General features: G+C 31.4%; 1 protein-coding gene across 1 annotated transcript in view; it reads right to left on the reverse strand.

Annotated features, from left to right (window-relative positions):
* Window positions 1-140: 140 nt before the first annotated feature.
* LOC143254582 (protein bicaudal C homolog 1-like) overlaps window positions 141-15,253 on the reverse strand; it is a 32,572-nt gene continuing 17,459 nt past the window's right edge. Inside the window, exons 12-15 of the mRNA XM_076509738.1 lie at window positions 8,778-8,907; window positions 8,298-8,443; window positions 1,530-1,626; window positions 141-479 (exon numbers count right to left, since the gene is read on the reverse strand). Coding sequence (XP_076365853.1) covers window positions 397-479; window positions 1,530-1,626; window positions 8,298-8,443; window positions 8,778-8,907 — 456 coding nt within the window. The 3' untranslated portion in view covers window positions 141-396. The remainder of the gene's footprint in view (window positions 480-1,529; window positions 1,627-8,297; window positions 8,444-8,777; window positions 8,908-15,253) is intronic.

A 15,253-nucleotide genomic window follows, 5' to 3' on the forward strand; every position in this document is an offset into this window, starting at 1 on the left:
ATATATATTTATGTACAAAAACTCAGTTGATTTGAGAAAAGTAAATGTTTTCAAAATATATTAAAACCATGAATAAAACTAAGAATATAACTGTATCTCATGATGGCTGGTATGGGTATTAAAACTTTTATTAAAATAGAAAACAATGTTTTGACCTTCTTAGGTCAAACAAAGAGAGTTTGAATACATTTCTACTTCAAGTGGATTTTTCGTCATTCCAAATTAAGAATATAGCTAGTTAAAATTTTTAACAGTACTTTATTCACATGTATTTCTCAGTCAAAAGTTCCTAAATAATCCAAGTACTGGATTCTTCAAAGGGAACTGTCAGGATATTATCAGATAATATATGTAAGTTTCTTGCTGTGGATGTGGCTTAATTTATGAATGTTCATTTCATTGTTTAGTCTTACATTTATTTTCATAAGTGCAAGCTTCAGTCAAGTCCATTTTTTTAATAGCTTCTTGTTTGCTCAAAACTAAAAAAAACAAGATATGTACTTGCATACATATATACGTGTATACACATATATAGAAAATTTGAAACTTATAACATAATATAAACATAAGTTTAAATGTTTTATAACTTCACCCTGAGAAATAAAATTGTGTTAATTTTTTCCACATATTTTGATGAATGGTAGAAGAAAACATTTCTAGTTTTCTTAACTCATCAGGTTTTTATCATTTTGTTTAGATTGCAGAAAATATTTTTTATGCAGTACATTTCAAACAGAGCAAAATAAAATTGTAAAAGAAATCTCCAAGCACTAAAGTATACAAATATAAAAGTAACTACATGAATACATTTAAAAACAAAATAATAGCACAGAAATAAGTAAATTACATTTCCAACTAGAAACAAGATCTTTACATCATATCATCAATCCCAGAATTACTGACCACCCCATCCCAACATTGCCTCTTTTCAGACACATTTTTCAAAACCTGTTTATTTGCAAAATTTCTTGTGAGTCTAGGATTATTGGCTACAAGGCCTTTTACAACATAAGTGGCACAGCACTTTATAAGACATAATAACCTCAATACTACAACTAATCCCACAAATTACTGTTGAAACAAATCCCCCAAGTAGTTTAAATAGAACATGAGTGATATCATTTCATTTTGCGGATAAGGTTTTTTTTACACTGAGTGTTGTAACAGACATATTTAAAACATAATTTAGTATGTGAACATATCAAAAAGAAGTTTGTAATCCAGTGGTTAGAAAAAATGAAAAGCCTATACATATATTTATGGATCATAGTATAAACAATTCTTTTTTCAACATAAAACATTTAATGTTTAATGTTCAGGAATATTTATAAAAAAAAGTCCCAAACTTTCTAGAATGAAGTATGCCTTTGGAAAAAGTTAGTCTCTCTACAATAAAGTAGTTTTAACATATAACCATTTGAAATATGAAATTTTCTTCATATAAAAAGTGATTATTAAAGTAAAACTTCAAAGTCATAAAAATTTGTAGTGCAAATAATTATCAACATGCTATGCATTTGGAAACTTACTTGAAATTGCTGACAGCATTTTTTGCCTGGGAAAAGGAGGAATATTCAAGTTTTCCAGGTCTTTGCTGGTAAGTTTTAAAAATGCTGTGAGATCAATCTAAAAAAAGAAAGAAAAAAAAAGCCTACATTCTCAGTTCTGGTACTTGCATTTCAAGAAATATAAATCTCTGTAATGTTAAAAACTTGTTAATTCTAATATTGCATTTTATCAGAGAGAGATAAGTTCACCTTCAAAATATATACATAATTACACACACAGCACATTATGAAATTACCAGCTGCTTTAACTTAATTTTGTTTTGACAATAGTTGTTTATCTTGAAAGTATACAGCAGATAAAATTAATTTTGGACCACATGTATGTGTCTGTCGGTGTTCATGTTTCCTTTAGAGCATTATTTTTCTGTTACTTCTAAATGTATTTAATTATATTTTCATTACCTACACTTATTTTTCAGTGAAACATTATTTTTTTAATTGTATCTTCTAACAAACTGTTAATACATCTCATTCTCAGCAACAGTTATAACTAGTTTACCACAGTCCAAAAGCACTGATAAGGTAGTCTTAGATTATAATTTGAGTGTGAAAGTTTAAATAAAGTTCAATAACATATATTGTAGGTAAAAGTTCAGTAGCTGTTTATCAATTCTTTAATTTAGGCTTCATTTGAAAGATTTGAAGAGTCTTCTTTACCTGTAGCATAATCTCATTTTTACCTTCACTGATTACTTTGAACATCTGGTGATTGGGATCACAACACATTTATTGTATGCAAGGCAAACAAAGCTTGAAATATCTTTTAACATGGCATTAGAGTTTCTTTAAACTATATTCCAGTCTCAGTCTTATGAGACTCGATCCAACATAAGTGACCTCATGTACTGGACAGTAGAATTTATAAATAGCATCACTATAACAAAAACTGGATAAAACTCGATAAAGTTCTAAACAAAAATTGAAGGTGAACTTTAAGATTAACTCTGTTAATGATATTTAGCTTGATTTTCAAGGTTGGTGAGTTTACTCAATAATTCAAAATTACTGTGTACAATAGAGAGTGCTAACTGTATCTTTGGGATGTCATTTTCAAGAGAGTTTGGTAGATGTAGTTGTTGAATGGTTGTGTTGATGGTGGAATAAATAAAATTACTTAAGAAGTAGTTATGTTTTAAAGCAGATTTTAATATGATCATGTAACTCTTGTTGTAAGATATGAAGGGAACTGATTGTATGATGTGTATGATATATAGGACATTTCACAAGGTTTTCTTTGAAGTGAAGTGGAACAAAACTGTTAAAGTGGGTGAATAATCCAGCGTAGATGGGTTTCTGATAACAACCAACATCAAAACATCCTTGTGAAGGAGGTGAAGGTCAAATAAAGCCTAGATTAAACAACTAATCAGCAAATAGTTACTGAACATTTACTCACTCATATTCTATTGATGCATAAATATCATATTACAAAAAAACATTAAGCTGCAACTGAACAATACTGACAAACATGAACATATATAAGACTCAATTGTTACACACTTCTCAAATCAAAACCCAGCACAAGGCAGAACAAACTGGTAACTTGAAAACATTATTTATGTAAGTAAAACCTATTTTGGCCTAGCTAGCAGCTATAATGCTTTATATTCATGAGCATGCAATAACCAGTACTTGCCTTAGGATAAAAAAAACAAAGCAGTTGCTTTGGGCCACAAGGTTGAAGTTAAAACATCAGAAATTCACAATAAAATATCTTGAGATTGAAATACTGTGATTGCCTAAAATAGTACAAGTGTTTGTGGGGTTTTATTAGGTTCTTTTTGAAAACGTGTAAATGTGTTTTTGAACAAGATGATTTTATCAAGTTTTTAAAAAACAAAATTATAATTATTTGAGGCTTTAATTGAAGTAGAATAAAGTGGAAGGTGATGGTAAATGATGTGTTCATCATGGTTTTACAAGGGTTTGTTTGTAAGTTGGAAAGCAAAGCATTCATGCATGTTTAGTACAGCTCAGTATGCTTGAAGTGTATAATAATATTTAACATTAAAAATTATATTAATAGTAGAAAAAAATGTTGAAAGGAATACAAGACAATGTCAAAGATATCATAATGGTAGTAAGAAAAGAACAACTAAGACTGCAAAAGAAACAGAAGCCAAAAAGCAGAGTAGTGAAAGTATAAATGAAGAAATTGCTGCCAAACTCAAGTGTCAAATAAGTTATTTGATAATTACAAGAGGTTTGACAAAGTAATGGAAATATGATACTAATCTGACCATATAGTTTCAGAGAAAGAATAATGGAACATGAAGAGCCCTATCATGCAATTACTAATTAGGGAGATCAACAATCTGATCATAAAATGTGTAACATCATATGCATCCCTAATTTTGAAGATCTCGCATTTTGGTTAGAACATACAAGTTTGACTAACTGTGATTTCTTAAAAAAGCTACAAGGAAACTCTAAAAGAATGACTTTCCAAAGGATTACACAGGTTGAAGGTTTTCAAAATGATACTATAAATGAAATTTAGCAAATGAAAAAGCTGTAAATCATCAATGGCTTGTGCACTCCACATCAAAGAATTGTGTGTATTGTTTCTGCTGCAAGCTCTTTGATAACTGCAGTATAGCTTTTATATAAAAGGCAGATTCTGTAGTTGGATATATACTAGTGCATGTATGCCTAAACATGAAAATTCAAATGGACACATGACAGATACTTTGTAATGGTTTGAACTCGATCAAAGACTCAACAAAGGATGCATTGCAGATAAACTAAGTCTATAAATAATAAGCAATGAAAGAATTCACTGGCAAAATATCTTTGAACATCTTTTAACCATCATACAGTTCCTGGCTGAGCACAATATGGCTTTTCATAGTTCAATTGACAAACTGCCAGCTACACATACAATGAAAACTTTCTGGAAGATGTAACATTTGATCCAGCAAAGAGCAGAGTGAAATGTGAAGAAAAATTCATGAGCACTACTTAACAAATTGAATACAGAATGAATTAATTTCTCTTATGAACAATTGTAAGATGTACATGACTCTTTCAGTTTAAGTTTAATATGAGTTCATGAGTTAGGTAGCTCATATAATGCAGGTGTCACATTTAGTTATTTATAGAAGTGATATTTTATGGGAAGTTTGTTAACACAAGTCTTTACAAATCATGCATTGTGTTGTTAAATTTTTAGCAATTAGCAGTGGTTTACATTTGTGAGTTGCTAGAACTTTGAGTCTTTTGTTAGTTTAATGAGTGTTACTGTTTCAGGATATTTAGTACTGCAAGGAATTTTCTAACTTCTTTCAAGATATAAATATGTGTTGAAAAAAATCATTATTTTGTAAAAGTTCTAAACTGTGTGATTGTGAGCTAAGTAATAAAAAAGTTTAAAGTGTCAATTTTTAAAGTGAAATTATAACACATTGTATTGTAATAACAGAGTAGAGAAGAATAATTCATCTTGTCAATTTTGTTCTAAAGTAATTGAATCAGCCTATATGCAATTTGTTGAAAAAAAGAAACAATTACTGAAAGTACTATATACAACTGTGGTAAGCAACACCTACTGTAAAGGATTTGCATGCAGCTCAAGGCAATCAGAAGCATTTCTATGACAAGAAGACTAAGGACTGATGCTTCAATGTTGGATAGAAAGTTTTAGTTTTACTACTCACAGACACTAAAGAACTCACCCTGCAGTGGAGAGAACCTTTTGAAATGTTAGAAGTGGTCAACAGAATGTACTATAGGGTGAATGTGGGTGGGAAGATCAAGATATACAATGCTAATCTGTTGAAGTAGTGCTTTGAGAGAAAAGAAGACCTAACAGGTGCAGCACAGATAAACATTGCAGGTGTAGCTGTCATGTAACCAGAAGACAATGACATTGTCATACAAGATGAAGAATTACTAGACCTAAGACCATAAAGTGGAGGTGAGACATGCAAAGATGTTAGTATTAGTGAAAAATTGAGTTACAAGCAGCAGAAAAGTTACAAGACCTACTGGGCAGTATGCAGATGTCTTCACAGATAGAACAGACAAGATAGACCTTGTAAAACACAAGGTTAAGATCACAACCACAGATCCCATCAAGACAAAGTGCTATGTAATGAAGGACATGATGAATCAAGAATGAGGCACTGTTAGAATCAGAATCATTGAGCCTTTGAATTTAACCTACTGTTCACCAGTGATAATCGTGAAAAAAAGAGGAACAGCACAAACCATTTCTATACAGATTTGTACAAGCTGAATCCCATGAGGAAATTTTACTCTGAACCTATGGGTAATCCAAAGGCTGTTATGACAGAACTAAATGAGGCCGAGTTCTCTTCCAGGATTGAACTCAGTATAGGTTATTAGCAGAGCAAGATGGAAACAGAGTCTAAAGAGAAGACAACCTTTGTAAAACCACATGAATACTACCAGTTCAAGAGGATTTCATTTGGATTAGTCAGTTCAATAGCAACATTCAATTGCACGATGAGGAAGATGTTGCATAAAAACCACCAACATAAAGCATTATGTGGGGGACATTTTAACCTACAAACACAGATGGGAAGAGAAGTTGAAGAAACTTAGAATACTGTTTGGGCAATTGAGAGCAGCAGGTATATGAAAGAGGAAAAGATATTTGCCAATGAAGCTTACAGTGAACCTGTTACAGATGCATCATAGGGTTTTCATGTAGACTGCTTTAATAGGGTTTCAGACACAGCTATTAACAACAGATATGAATAACTGAGAACACACCACAAGATATTTAAGAAATATACAAAATTCAGTAGTTACAAAAGTTGGACATGAAAAAAACGTGCCACTGAACCACAGAAAGTGCTTACAGATGCCCACTAAAGAGATGAAAATCTCTGACATCTATCCTTCTAATTCACTCAGAGATCAACTTAAAATGTTCCATTTTATTTCCATCAAAACATAATCAACAAACTTTCCCAATTTTTATACTGCTCTATAGATTTTTCTGGTGACTGTTGCATCAAGTGAAAGAAGCTTTTCTAAGCTAAAATTTATAAATACCCACTTGAGAACAACAAGCAGTAAGAGCAGCTAAATAACTTTGTTATATTATCTACTAAAAAGGACACTGCCAGAGACTGGACTTTGGTATCTCAAAGATTTTGCTCCCCAAAAAACTTTGGAAGGTTCCTATTTATAGAAGAATGCCAATGATCACATGTGATCTTTAATAACAGTTTGGTCCCTGCAGCTGTAGCTGTTTAGTGTTATTCTTATTATCATCCAAAATATTATATTTTTATATATGTCTCAAATCATCAAAGATTTGCAAATGAAGTTTATTATATAATGGATGTACTTATATGTTGTTGAAAATCAGGCTTCTAGCTTTTGCTTGAAATATTTTGACCCAATAACTACTGCTGAGTTACTATTATAGTAACTGTAATTAAGCAGGAGCAAAGATACCAGTGTACACTTGTACACATTAGGTTTTACCAATAAAATCATACTCATATGTACAATTGAAAATATGACATAGCAGCACCATATACATTTAAAATTAAAAGGTTAAAAATTGTATATTTTAATATTCCTTGTGTATTTATGAATTAAAAAAGTGCATAAATCTAGATTCTGATTTATGCTTTGAAAAAAAGTGTCTGAAATACATAGCTCAGAAAGCAAAAAGAAAATGCAACATTTTAAGAGGATCTCTGAGTAAATTAAGAATGATAGAATTCAAAGATTTTCATCTCTTCAATAAGTATGTAGCCATCAATGTCATGCTATCTGTGATTAGAATTTTCTGGAAGCTTCTGGAAGTCTCAGATAACTCATGTATAAAGACTGGAATAGAAAGATCCTGTAAATTATTTATGCATTGGGTCCTGTGATTTTTAAGAGCAGCTTTACTCATAAAAAAAATCCCAACTTGCATAATACTCACATAAAATTATAATAAAAGGTTCCAGGTTATTTATTCATAACATAAGACACATTTATCAGAAAATCTTTTAAGCAAATAATCTTTCAGTGCAAAATAGTGAATTACTTCTAATTGTATAAAGTTAATTAATAATAATATGCATCACCATAGTAAGAATAACAAATATTGAGTAATTTACAGCAATATCTTTTTAAGAGTAACAAACATTATGCAGTGAATATGATGCATAACATCATCAACTGGCTAATGTTAATAGGATTTCCAATGATAAGGATAATTAACTGGCTAATGTTAATGGGACTGATCATGACAATGATAATTGACTGCCTAATGTTAATAGGACTGATTCTAATAATGATAATGGACTGGCCAGTGTTAATGGGACAGAATTTGATTTATGTTGTACTTTGTATGTACAGTACTTGTTATTGTTTGAAATTGTTGATTATTATTTCAAAGCACTTTTATTTATTGTTAGACAGTCTTTATTCATTTATGACTGCCTTCCCTATGTTTTGTAAATTCCAACATGCCTCTTTTCTAAACTGTAAATTTTTAAGAAGTACATGCCTTGAGAAGCAATATAAAACAAATAAAAACAAAGTAAGAATATAATTTATTTAAGTCATCAAATACTAGTAGAATGAGCAAAAACATTCAGAAATTACAAAAAAAACCGAAAAAATAACTGACCTCTTGTAGGTTATAAGTAATAAGAAAAAAATGACTTGAGAACTGTAATCTTTCAGTGAGGGAAAAAAAAGAGTGGTACGTGTGAATCCATATATAAAATGTAAATTTTAAGTCTATATCCTCACCTCATTTTGCTGACGGACATCAGCGTAAGTCAGTACTCCAAGTTTACAGAGCAAATGGGGTAGATCAGCAATACTGCTCAATGAAATTAAAGGTACTTTGGATGGACAGCAATCAAAATAATTACTGCTACTGAACATACAGCTCCCTTAAAACAAAAAACCAGTATTAGTACTTTTTAAATACAAAAGAGATCTGTAGTACAAAAGATGTTGTAGGTTTTGGTATCTACAAGTTTCTTGGTATGATATATACTAACATAAATATGTATGAGTAAGATAAATGGATTTCTTGTTCCCTGTATTTACACTGATGATGTATTATTTTTTCAATGTAATGTAGTTTCTTATTTTTGAAATTAAAGGTAAAAAACAACAACATGGTTTAAGATTTAATTGTTGGTTTTAAATAAATTTATAACAAGTTGTTAACTACTATTAAGGAAGTTAATGTGATATAATAATATAAGACATCTAACTCACTTTTTTCAATCAGATTATTGTCCTGTTTATGACTGCTTTCATTTAATTTCTGAAATGTCTCTAGTTTAGGTAAAGTAGAGTTACTATGGTACCATATGTTGTCCATATAACCTGTAACAGGCTTTTCTTCCTAAAATAGTAAAACTTTAAGTTTGTTATTTTAAATATTTTAAGCCTAGTTTCTACATAAAAAAATTATGTTCGTGCATTAAATCAGAAGTTGATAGTTTTTGCAGATTTCAAATTTGAGAAAAACATAAAAATCATAACAAAATTTTAATTATGTTGATAATAATGTATAAAACAGATTAAACAAACATACAGAAAGTAAAAAAAAAATAAATTTTAATAAAAATATTGTTTTTTTTCTCTAAAGTGATGTCATCCAAGATCACAATTTCTTGCATGTGTTATGTCATTTTTCATAACATGACATATTCGTTTCTGAGTGGTTACAAGTACCACAGTTTCTTGAGAATGTCTTGAAGACATAACTGAGATGCTATATTGTTCAATATAAAAGACTGTTTAATGTAGGAATTATTATTTAATTTATTTTTTGACTTAATACTAAATGATTATTTAATTTGCACAGCAAGAGAGTTAAAAGTAATTATTTTAAAGGTGATGGTTATGACAAGTCTGGTTGCATTATTCTGTAACAGCCATATATTGTGCATGTGTGGTTCAATTGTTGTAGTATTGTTGACAACAAGGTATTCAAATCTTTGATATTTTTCTCATGACCTTAAATAAGTATTGTTATGTTAGATGTTGCTTGTGTAGATTATGGAAAGTTTAAGGCCTCAGTGAACAAAATATAAATATAGACAACCATGCAAGTGGAAATCAATTAGTGAAGAGTAAGTAAAGTTCAGTAAAAGACAAGTTAGAAAATGTAACGTTAGACAGAGGGTGCAAGATAAGTGTTAATGGTTGATATTGTAGTGTGAGGTATTTTAATAGAGATAAAGATAATAATTTGTTTTGTCAAAAGGTTTTCTCAAGTAATTGAGCTCATCTGTGTGAATTTTGATGAAAAGGAGACAATTACTTAAAGTTCAGGATACAACTGTGGTAACCCATCGAGAAATGTAAGTGAATTATTCACTGATAGTATCATGCTAAGAGTAGAGAAAAATAGTTTGTCTTGTCAATTCGATTCTAAAGTAACTGAATCAGCCTAAGTGGACTTTTGACAACAAAATAAGCCCAGCATGGCCAGGTGAGTTAAGGCATTCGACTTCCCGTCACACCAAATGTGCTTGCCCTTTCAGCCATGGGGTGTTATAATGTGATGGTCAATCCCACTATTCATTGGTAAGAGAGTAGCCCAAGAGTTGGCAGTGGGTGGTGATAATTAGCTGCCTTCCCTCTAATCTTACACTGCTAAATTAGGGATGGCTAGTGTGGATAGCCCTCATGTAGCTTTGCACAAAATTCAAAAACAAACAAACAAGAACATAATTATTTATAGTTTTAGATATAACTGATATCCTATGGGGTAAATAATTTTTGTACATTTGTTTGACTTGTTTTGAATATATAATATAAGTGGACTGTGTGCTGTCCATTTACTATTTGAATTTATTGCCAACAAATCACAGATACTTACTGTAGAAGAACCCAACAACACATGAACACACACATACTTAACACCTTGACATTTGGTGAGATAGCCAGATTTATACAGTGATAAACAGCAGCGAAAGAAGACGTGAACAACTATGAGAGTAAGTAAGCCTATATAGGTACAGCTGTAGTGGTGACAAAAGTAGTGTAGAAATTATAATCATCATGTCAGCCAATTTTGAAATATAGATAGAAAGAGATGAGTATCTTGAGTTTACAGTCAGTGAACAACAAGAATTACAGAGAGGAGAAAGAAATACTAAATGAAGGAAAGGGAGAGAGAAGAAAATGAGAGAAAGGAAAGACTGGAAACAGAAAGAAAAAGAACACAAATTGAGATTGCAAATTTAAAGGAGGAGGACTCAAGAATAATAATGGAGTCATGGATAGCTGACCCAACCTGTCCAAGTATGATGAACTGAAAGATGACGTGGATGCTTTCTTGGAGAGATATGAAAAGTTTGCCCAAAGTCATAACTGGAAAGAAAGTTACTGGGTAGTCTGCCTCAGCCCACTTCTCACTGGGAAAAAGCCTGCAAGTATATGCACGCATATCATTGGAAGATGCTATGGACTATGACAAATTCAAAGTGGCCTTACTGAAAGGTTATGAACTTATGGAAGGTTTTCATCAGAAGTTCCAAAAATGCAAATCTGACACTGGAGAAGTTGTATTCCAGTTTGTGGAATGTCTACCATGATAATTCACAAAATAGACTGACATGGTCAAGTGTGAAAATAGTTTGTAGGTCTAGCAGATTTATTAGCATGTAAACAGTTCACAAGCATGTGCTCAACTGACACATCACTGTTCCTAAAGGAGAAAGTACCAAAAGATATGGAGGAGATAGTCAAGCTGGCAGAACAGTATATGAAAGCCCATGGAGGTAGTATTACTGGCAAGGTCTAAGAACATTCAGTTGAAGTCAAAACCAGCGGTGGCTGAACAGGAGCAGGAGTCTACCAAAGTTGACAAGAGGTTGACAGACAAATTGGAGAAGATATGCTATAGTTGTTATAAAATTACATTGCAAAGGAGTGCAAGAACATCACTACAAAGCAACAACATAAATATGAACATAAAATGAATGGAGCTACTTACAAAGATGGTGCTGGCAAAAAACAAGAAAAGACTGGCTGTCACTATGGATACTGCTGTTAAAAGAAATGTAATCAAGGAAGCACTTCAGATTCATCAAAAGAAGGAAGTGCCATTTTCAAGATTGATCAGTGTATGACTAATAGTCAGCTGAAATTAGCAAATGGATCAACAGTACCAACAGTGATCAAATCACATTACAAAAATCAAGAAGTGCCTACAAATTATAATATGCCAATATATATGTAAAAGCTATGTCAGTGACAAGAAAGTGAAAGTTCCATGAGACACTGGGTGCAGTAGTAAGAACCAGTTTGGTATCTGAAGACCAGATGATGGTCAAGTTATGCCTGTGTATGCTTATTACAGGGGCAGTAATAAAGTTTCCTGTAGCAAAAATAAATGTGAATAATACTCCTTACTATGTGAGAAACTTTGAAGCCATGTGTATCAAGGAACCAATATACAACTTGGTGATTGGAAACATACCAGTTAGCATAAATTTGGAGGAACTTGACATAAAGAAGATTAATGTGACATCTACAGTCACCAGTAGAGACTAAAGGAAGAAGATAAAGCAGATATCAAGCCACTTAAAAACTGTAAAAGTGATATCCCAAATGTAAGTCCATGAAAGTTGCAGGAAGCACAGGCAAAAGACTCATCCAGTGCCTAAGAGAAAGTCAAACTTAATACAAAATAGAGTACCAGAAAGAAATATTGTATCAAACCTAGTAAAGAAGTTCTACTAGTGAAGCCAAACCCATCAAAAACAGTAAAAAACACTTCCATAACAAGAAGGCTAAGGATTAACATTTTAAGATTGGACAGAGGGTCCTAGTTCTGCTGTTCACAGCCATCGACAAACTCACCTGGCAGTGGAAAGGGCCTTTTACAGCACAGGAAATGGTCAACAGAATGCACTACAAGATGAAAGTAGAAAGGATGACCAAGGTATGCTATGCCAATCACTTAAAGAAGTACTTTGAGAGGGAGACGACCTCAGAGATGCAATTTATGAGGTACAAATGGACATGGCAGGTGTGTTTGCCATAGATGCATAATCTGAAGACAGTGAGAAGGATGTTGACATAAGAACTGACTGGCAAAGAGGAGGAGACACAAGATTTACTACAACATTATACAGATATAGCAGAAAAGACAGACCTCAGGCAACATAAGTTCAAAATGAAGACAAGAAATTCTATCAAGATAAAGCTCTACTAGAGGCCCTATTTGAAGAAATATTAACAAGGGAATTGCAAATGTTGGTGCAGACTATTGAAAGTATGTTTAATGAAGAGAGCTTATTGTTGGATATACAGGTCTGTTTAAAGTAAGCATTATTATTTCATTTATTTTTAAGCTTAATATTTAACAATAATTTACTTTTCATAATAAAAAGTTAAAAGTAATTAGTTTAAAGGCGATAATTATGACAAGTTTGGATGCATAACTCTAAGAGTTATACATTGTGTATGTGGTTCAATTGTTGAAGTATTTTTGGTGGCAAGTTACTTGAATCTTTGGTACTTTTATCATTACCTTCAGTGAGTATTGTTACGTTATGGCATCTCTCACATAGTTTATAGAAAGCTCACCAAGTGAGCACAAGACAATTAGAGAAAAAGTAAGTAAATTTCAGTCTGAAACAAGTTAGTCAAGTGTGAATGATTACCCTGATAGCTGTTATTTCAAAGTGAATTTAACAGTTTAATAGAAATGAGGAGAATAAGTTGTCTTGTTAAAGGGTGTTCTAAGGTAACTGAACCCATCTGTGTGGACTTTGACAAAAATAAGACAATTGTTTGAAGTTCAGAATACAACTGTGGTAACCAACAGGATAGTGCAAGTGAATTACTTACTGGTACTACTACGATAAAAGCATAGGAAATAGTTTATCTTATCATTTATATTCTAAAATAATTGAATCAGCCTGTGTGGACTTTTAACAAGAAAAAAAGAATTATTTTGAGTTTTAGATACAATTGTGATATTCTACTAGTGTAAAGAAATGTTTATAGATATGTTTAAATTGTTTTAATAATATTACTTTAAAACAAGTGGATTGTCTGCTGTCTGTTTATGGTTCAAATGTATTGGCAACAAGTCACAGACACCTACTGGAAAAAATCCAACTCCACACATACATAAAACCCTGACATAACTATAACACTCACAAGGCTTTATCACAAGCTATTTATACATTAGAGCAACACTACACTCTTCTCTTGTCATCTGATGCATGATGATTTTTTTAACTGAAAGGTAAGAATCAAATATTCTCTTCTTTCAACATTCAAACTCTAAAACAGTTTTGGTATGAGAAATACATTTTATATTTAAATTGGATTGTTTGACCATTTACAAATGTAATAGTTTTGACACTCTTTATACACACAATAATGAATAATTGCATTCTGCACTTTCACTAGTCAACAAATTCCTATAATATAATTGGAAGTACAATAAAATATTATATTTATTATTTTTCCTTTATGAGGCCAAGTGTCAATATCAAGGAATCAATATGTAGACTATTTTTATACTATCACAATGTGATAATTCTCAGATATTTCTCACTTTCATTTATGAGCTTGCAGGTATTTAACATACACAGTACACTTAATTTTGCATTTTTGTACTGACTTATTGCTACTAGTTTGCTAATCCGGGTAGCTGTTGATTATAAAAAGTTAATTTTTCTGTAACCAGGCTTGCTTGATCAATTTATAAAAATTAGTGTCCAAAATCTGTGAGATTGAGTTGTCCCATTTATTTAGATTAATTTTTATTTTAATTTGAGCAACAACTAAACACACACACACATGTATATGGAAACTCATTAATTCTATACATTTCTGAATCAGGTTGTAGATTTTTCATTGCATTCATGCTTTAGGAAACAGGCTGTTAAATGGATTGTTGGTACAGGTTAAACTCATATTTTGTTATATTAAGTTTCTTTTTGTCAATGAGTTACCTTTATTTGGTAAGACCTGTCAACATTTTTAAATCAATAATATGTAAAAAATTCAGGTTAAAGATAGTTTAAAATTATCTAGTACATTTCAGGGAAGAATAATTACATAGTGAGTAATAATGTCAAATTATTTTGCAAAGTAAACAATATTCCTTTGAAGAAACAAGACTTATCTCATACAAGTTAGTTCCCAGGGTCATAAGGAGAAGAGGGAGTTGGGTGCAGTATCACCCGTTTTTCAATGAGGGGCCCTTTGTTATTAAACCTTTTATTAATAGATGAAATAACCATCTAACTATCTAATAAATATTACCCTATGAACAGAAAAAGTGATTTCGTAGACACTAGAATATAATTAATAAATTAGTCCCTTCAACAATAACATTGAATGTAAAAAATGAGTTAAAATACTTTAATAATACTTAAAGCCAGCATCTCTACTGACAGTCGAGGGCTTCTCTGATGACAGACATGGAAAGGTGTCTAATTATCATCACAAAGGTCCCTATAAACTGAATAACAGAATCCAAAAAAATCTCACTTAAAATAAAAAAATAACAGTAAGCAACATATAAGCATAAAAATGTATAATAACAGTGCTGGAGCCACAGTGAGACATCTATGTGTCTGTCAGATGTTATGCATGTATGAGCCACTTTCAACAATAAATAAACAGCACATAGTCCACTTGTTTCACAGTAGTGGACTATTGAACCAAATCAATTCTATATATACAAAAGTTTATTATACTGTTGGTTATTA

This window comes from Tachypleus tridentatus, chromosome 6 (genome assembly GCF_004210375.1).
Source record: "Tachypleus tridentatus isolate NWPU-2018 chromosome 6, ASM421037v1, whole genome shotgun sequence".
Lineage (NCBI taxonomy): Eukaryota > Metazoa > Arthropoda > Merostomata > Xiphosura > Limulidae > Tachypleus > Tachypleus tridentatus.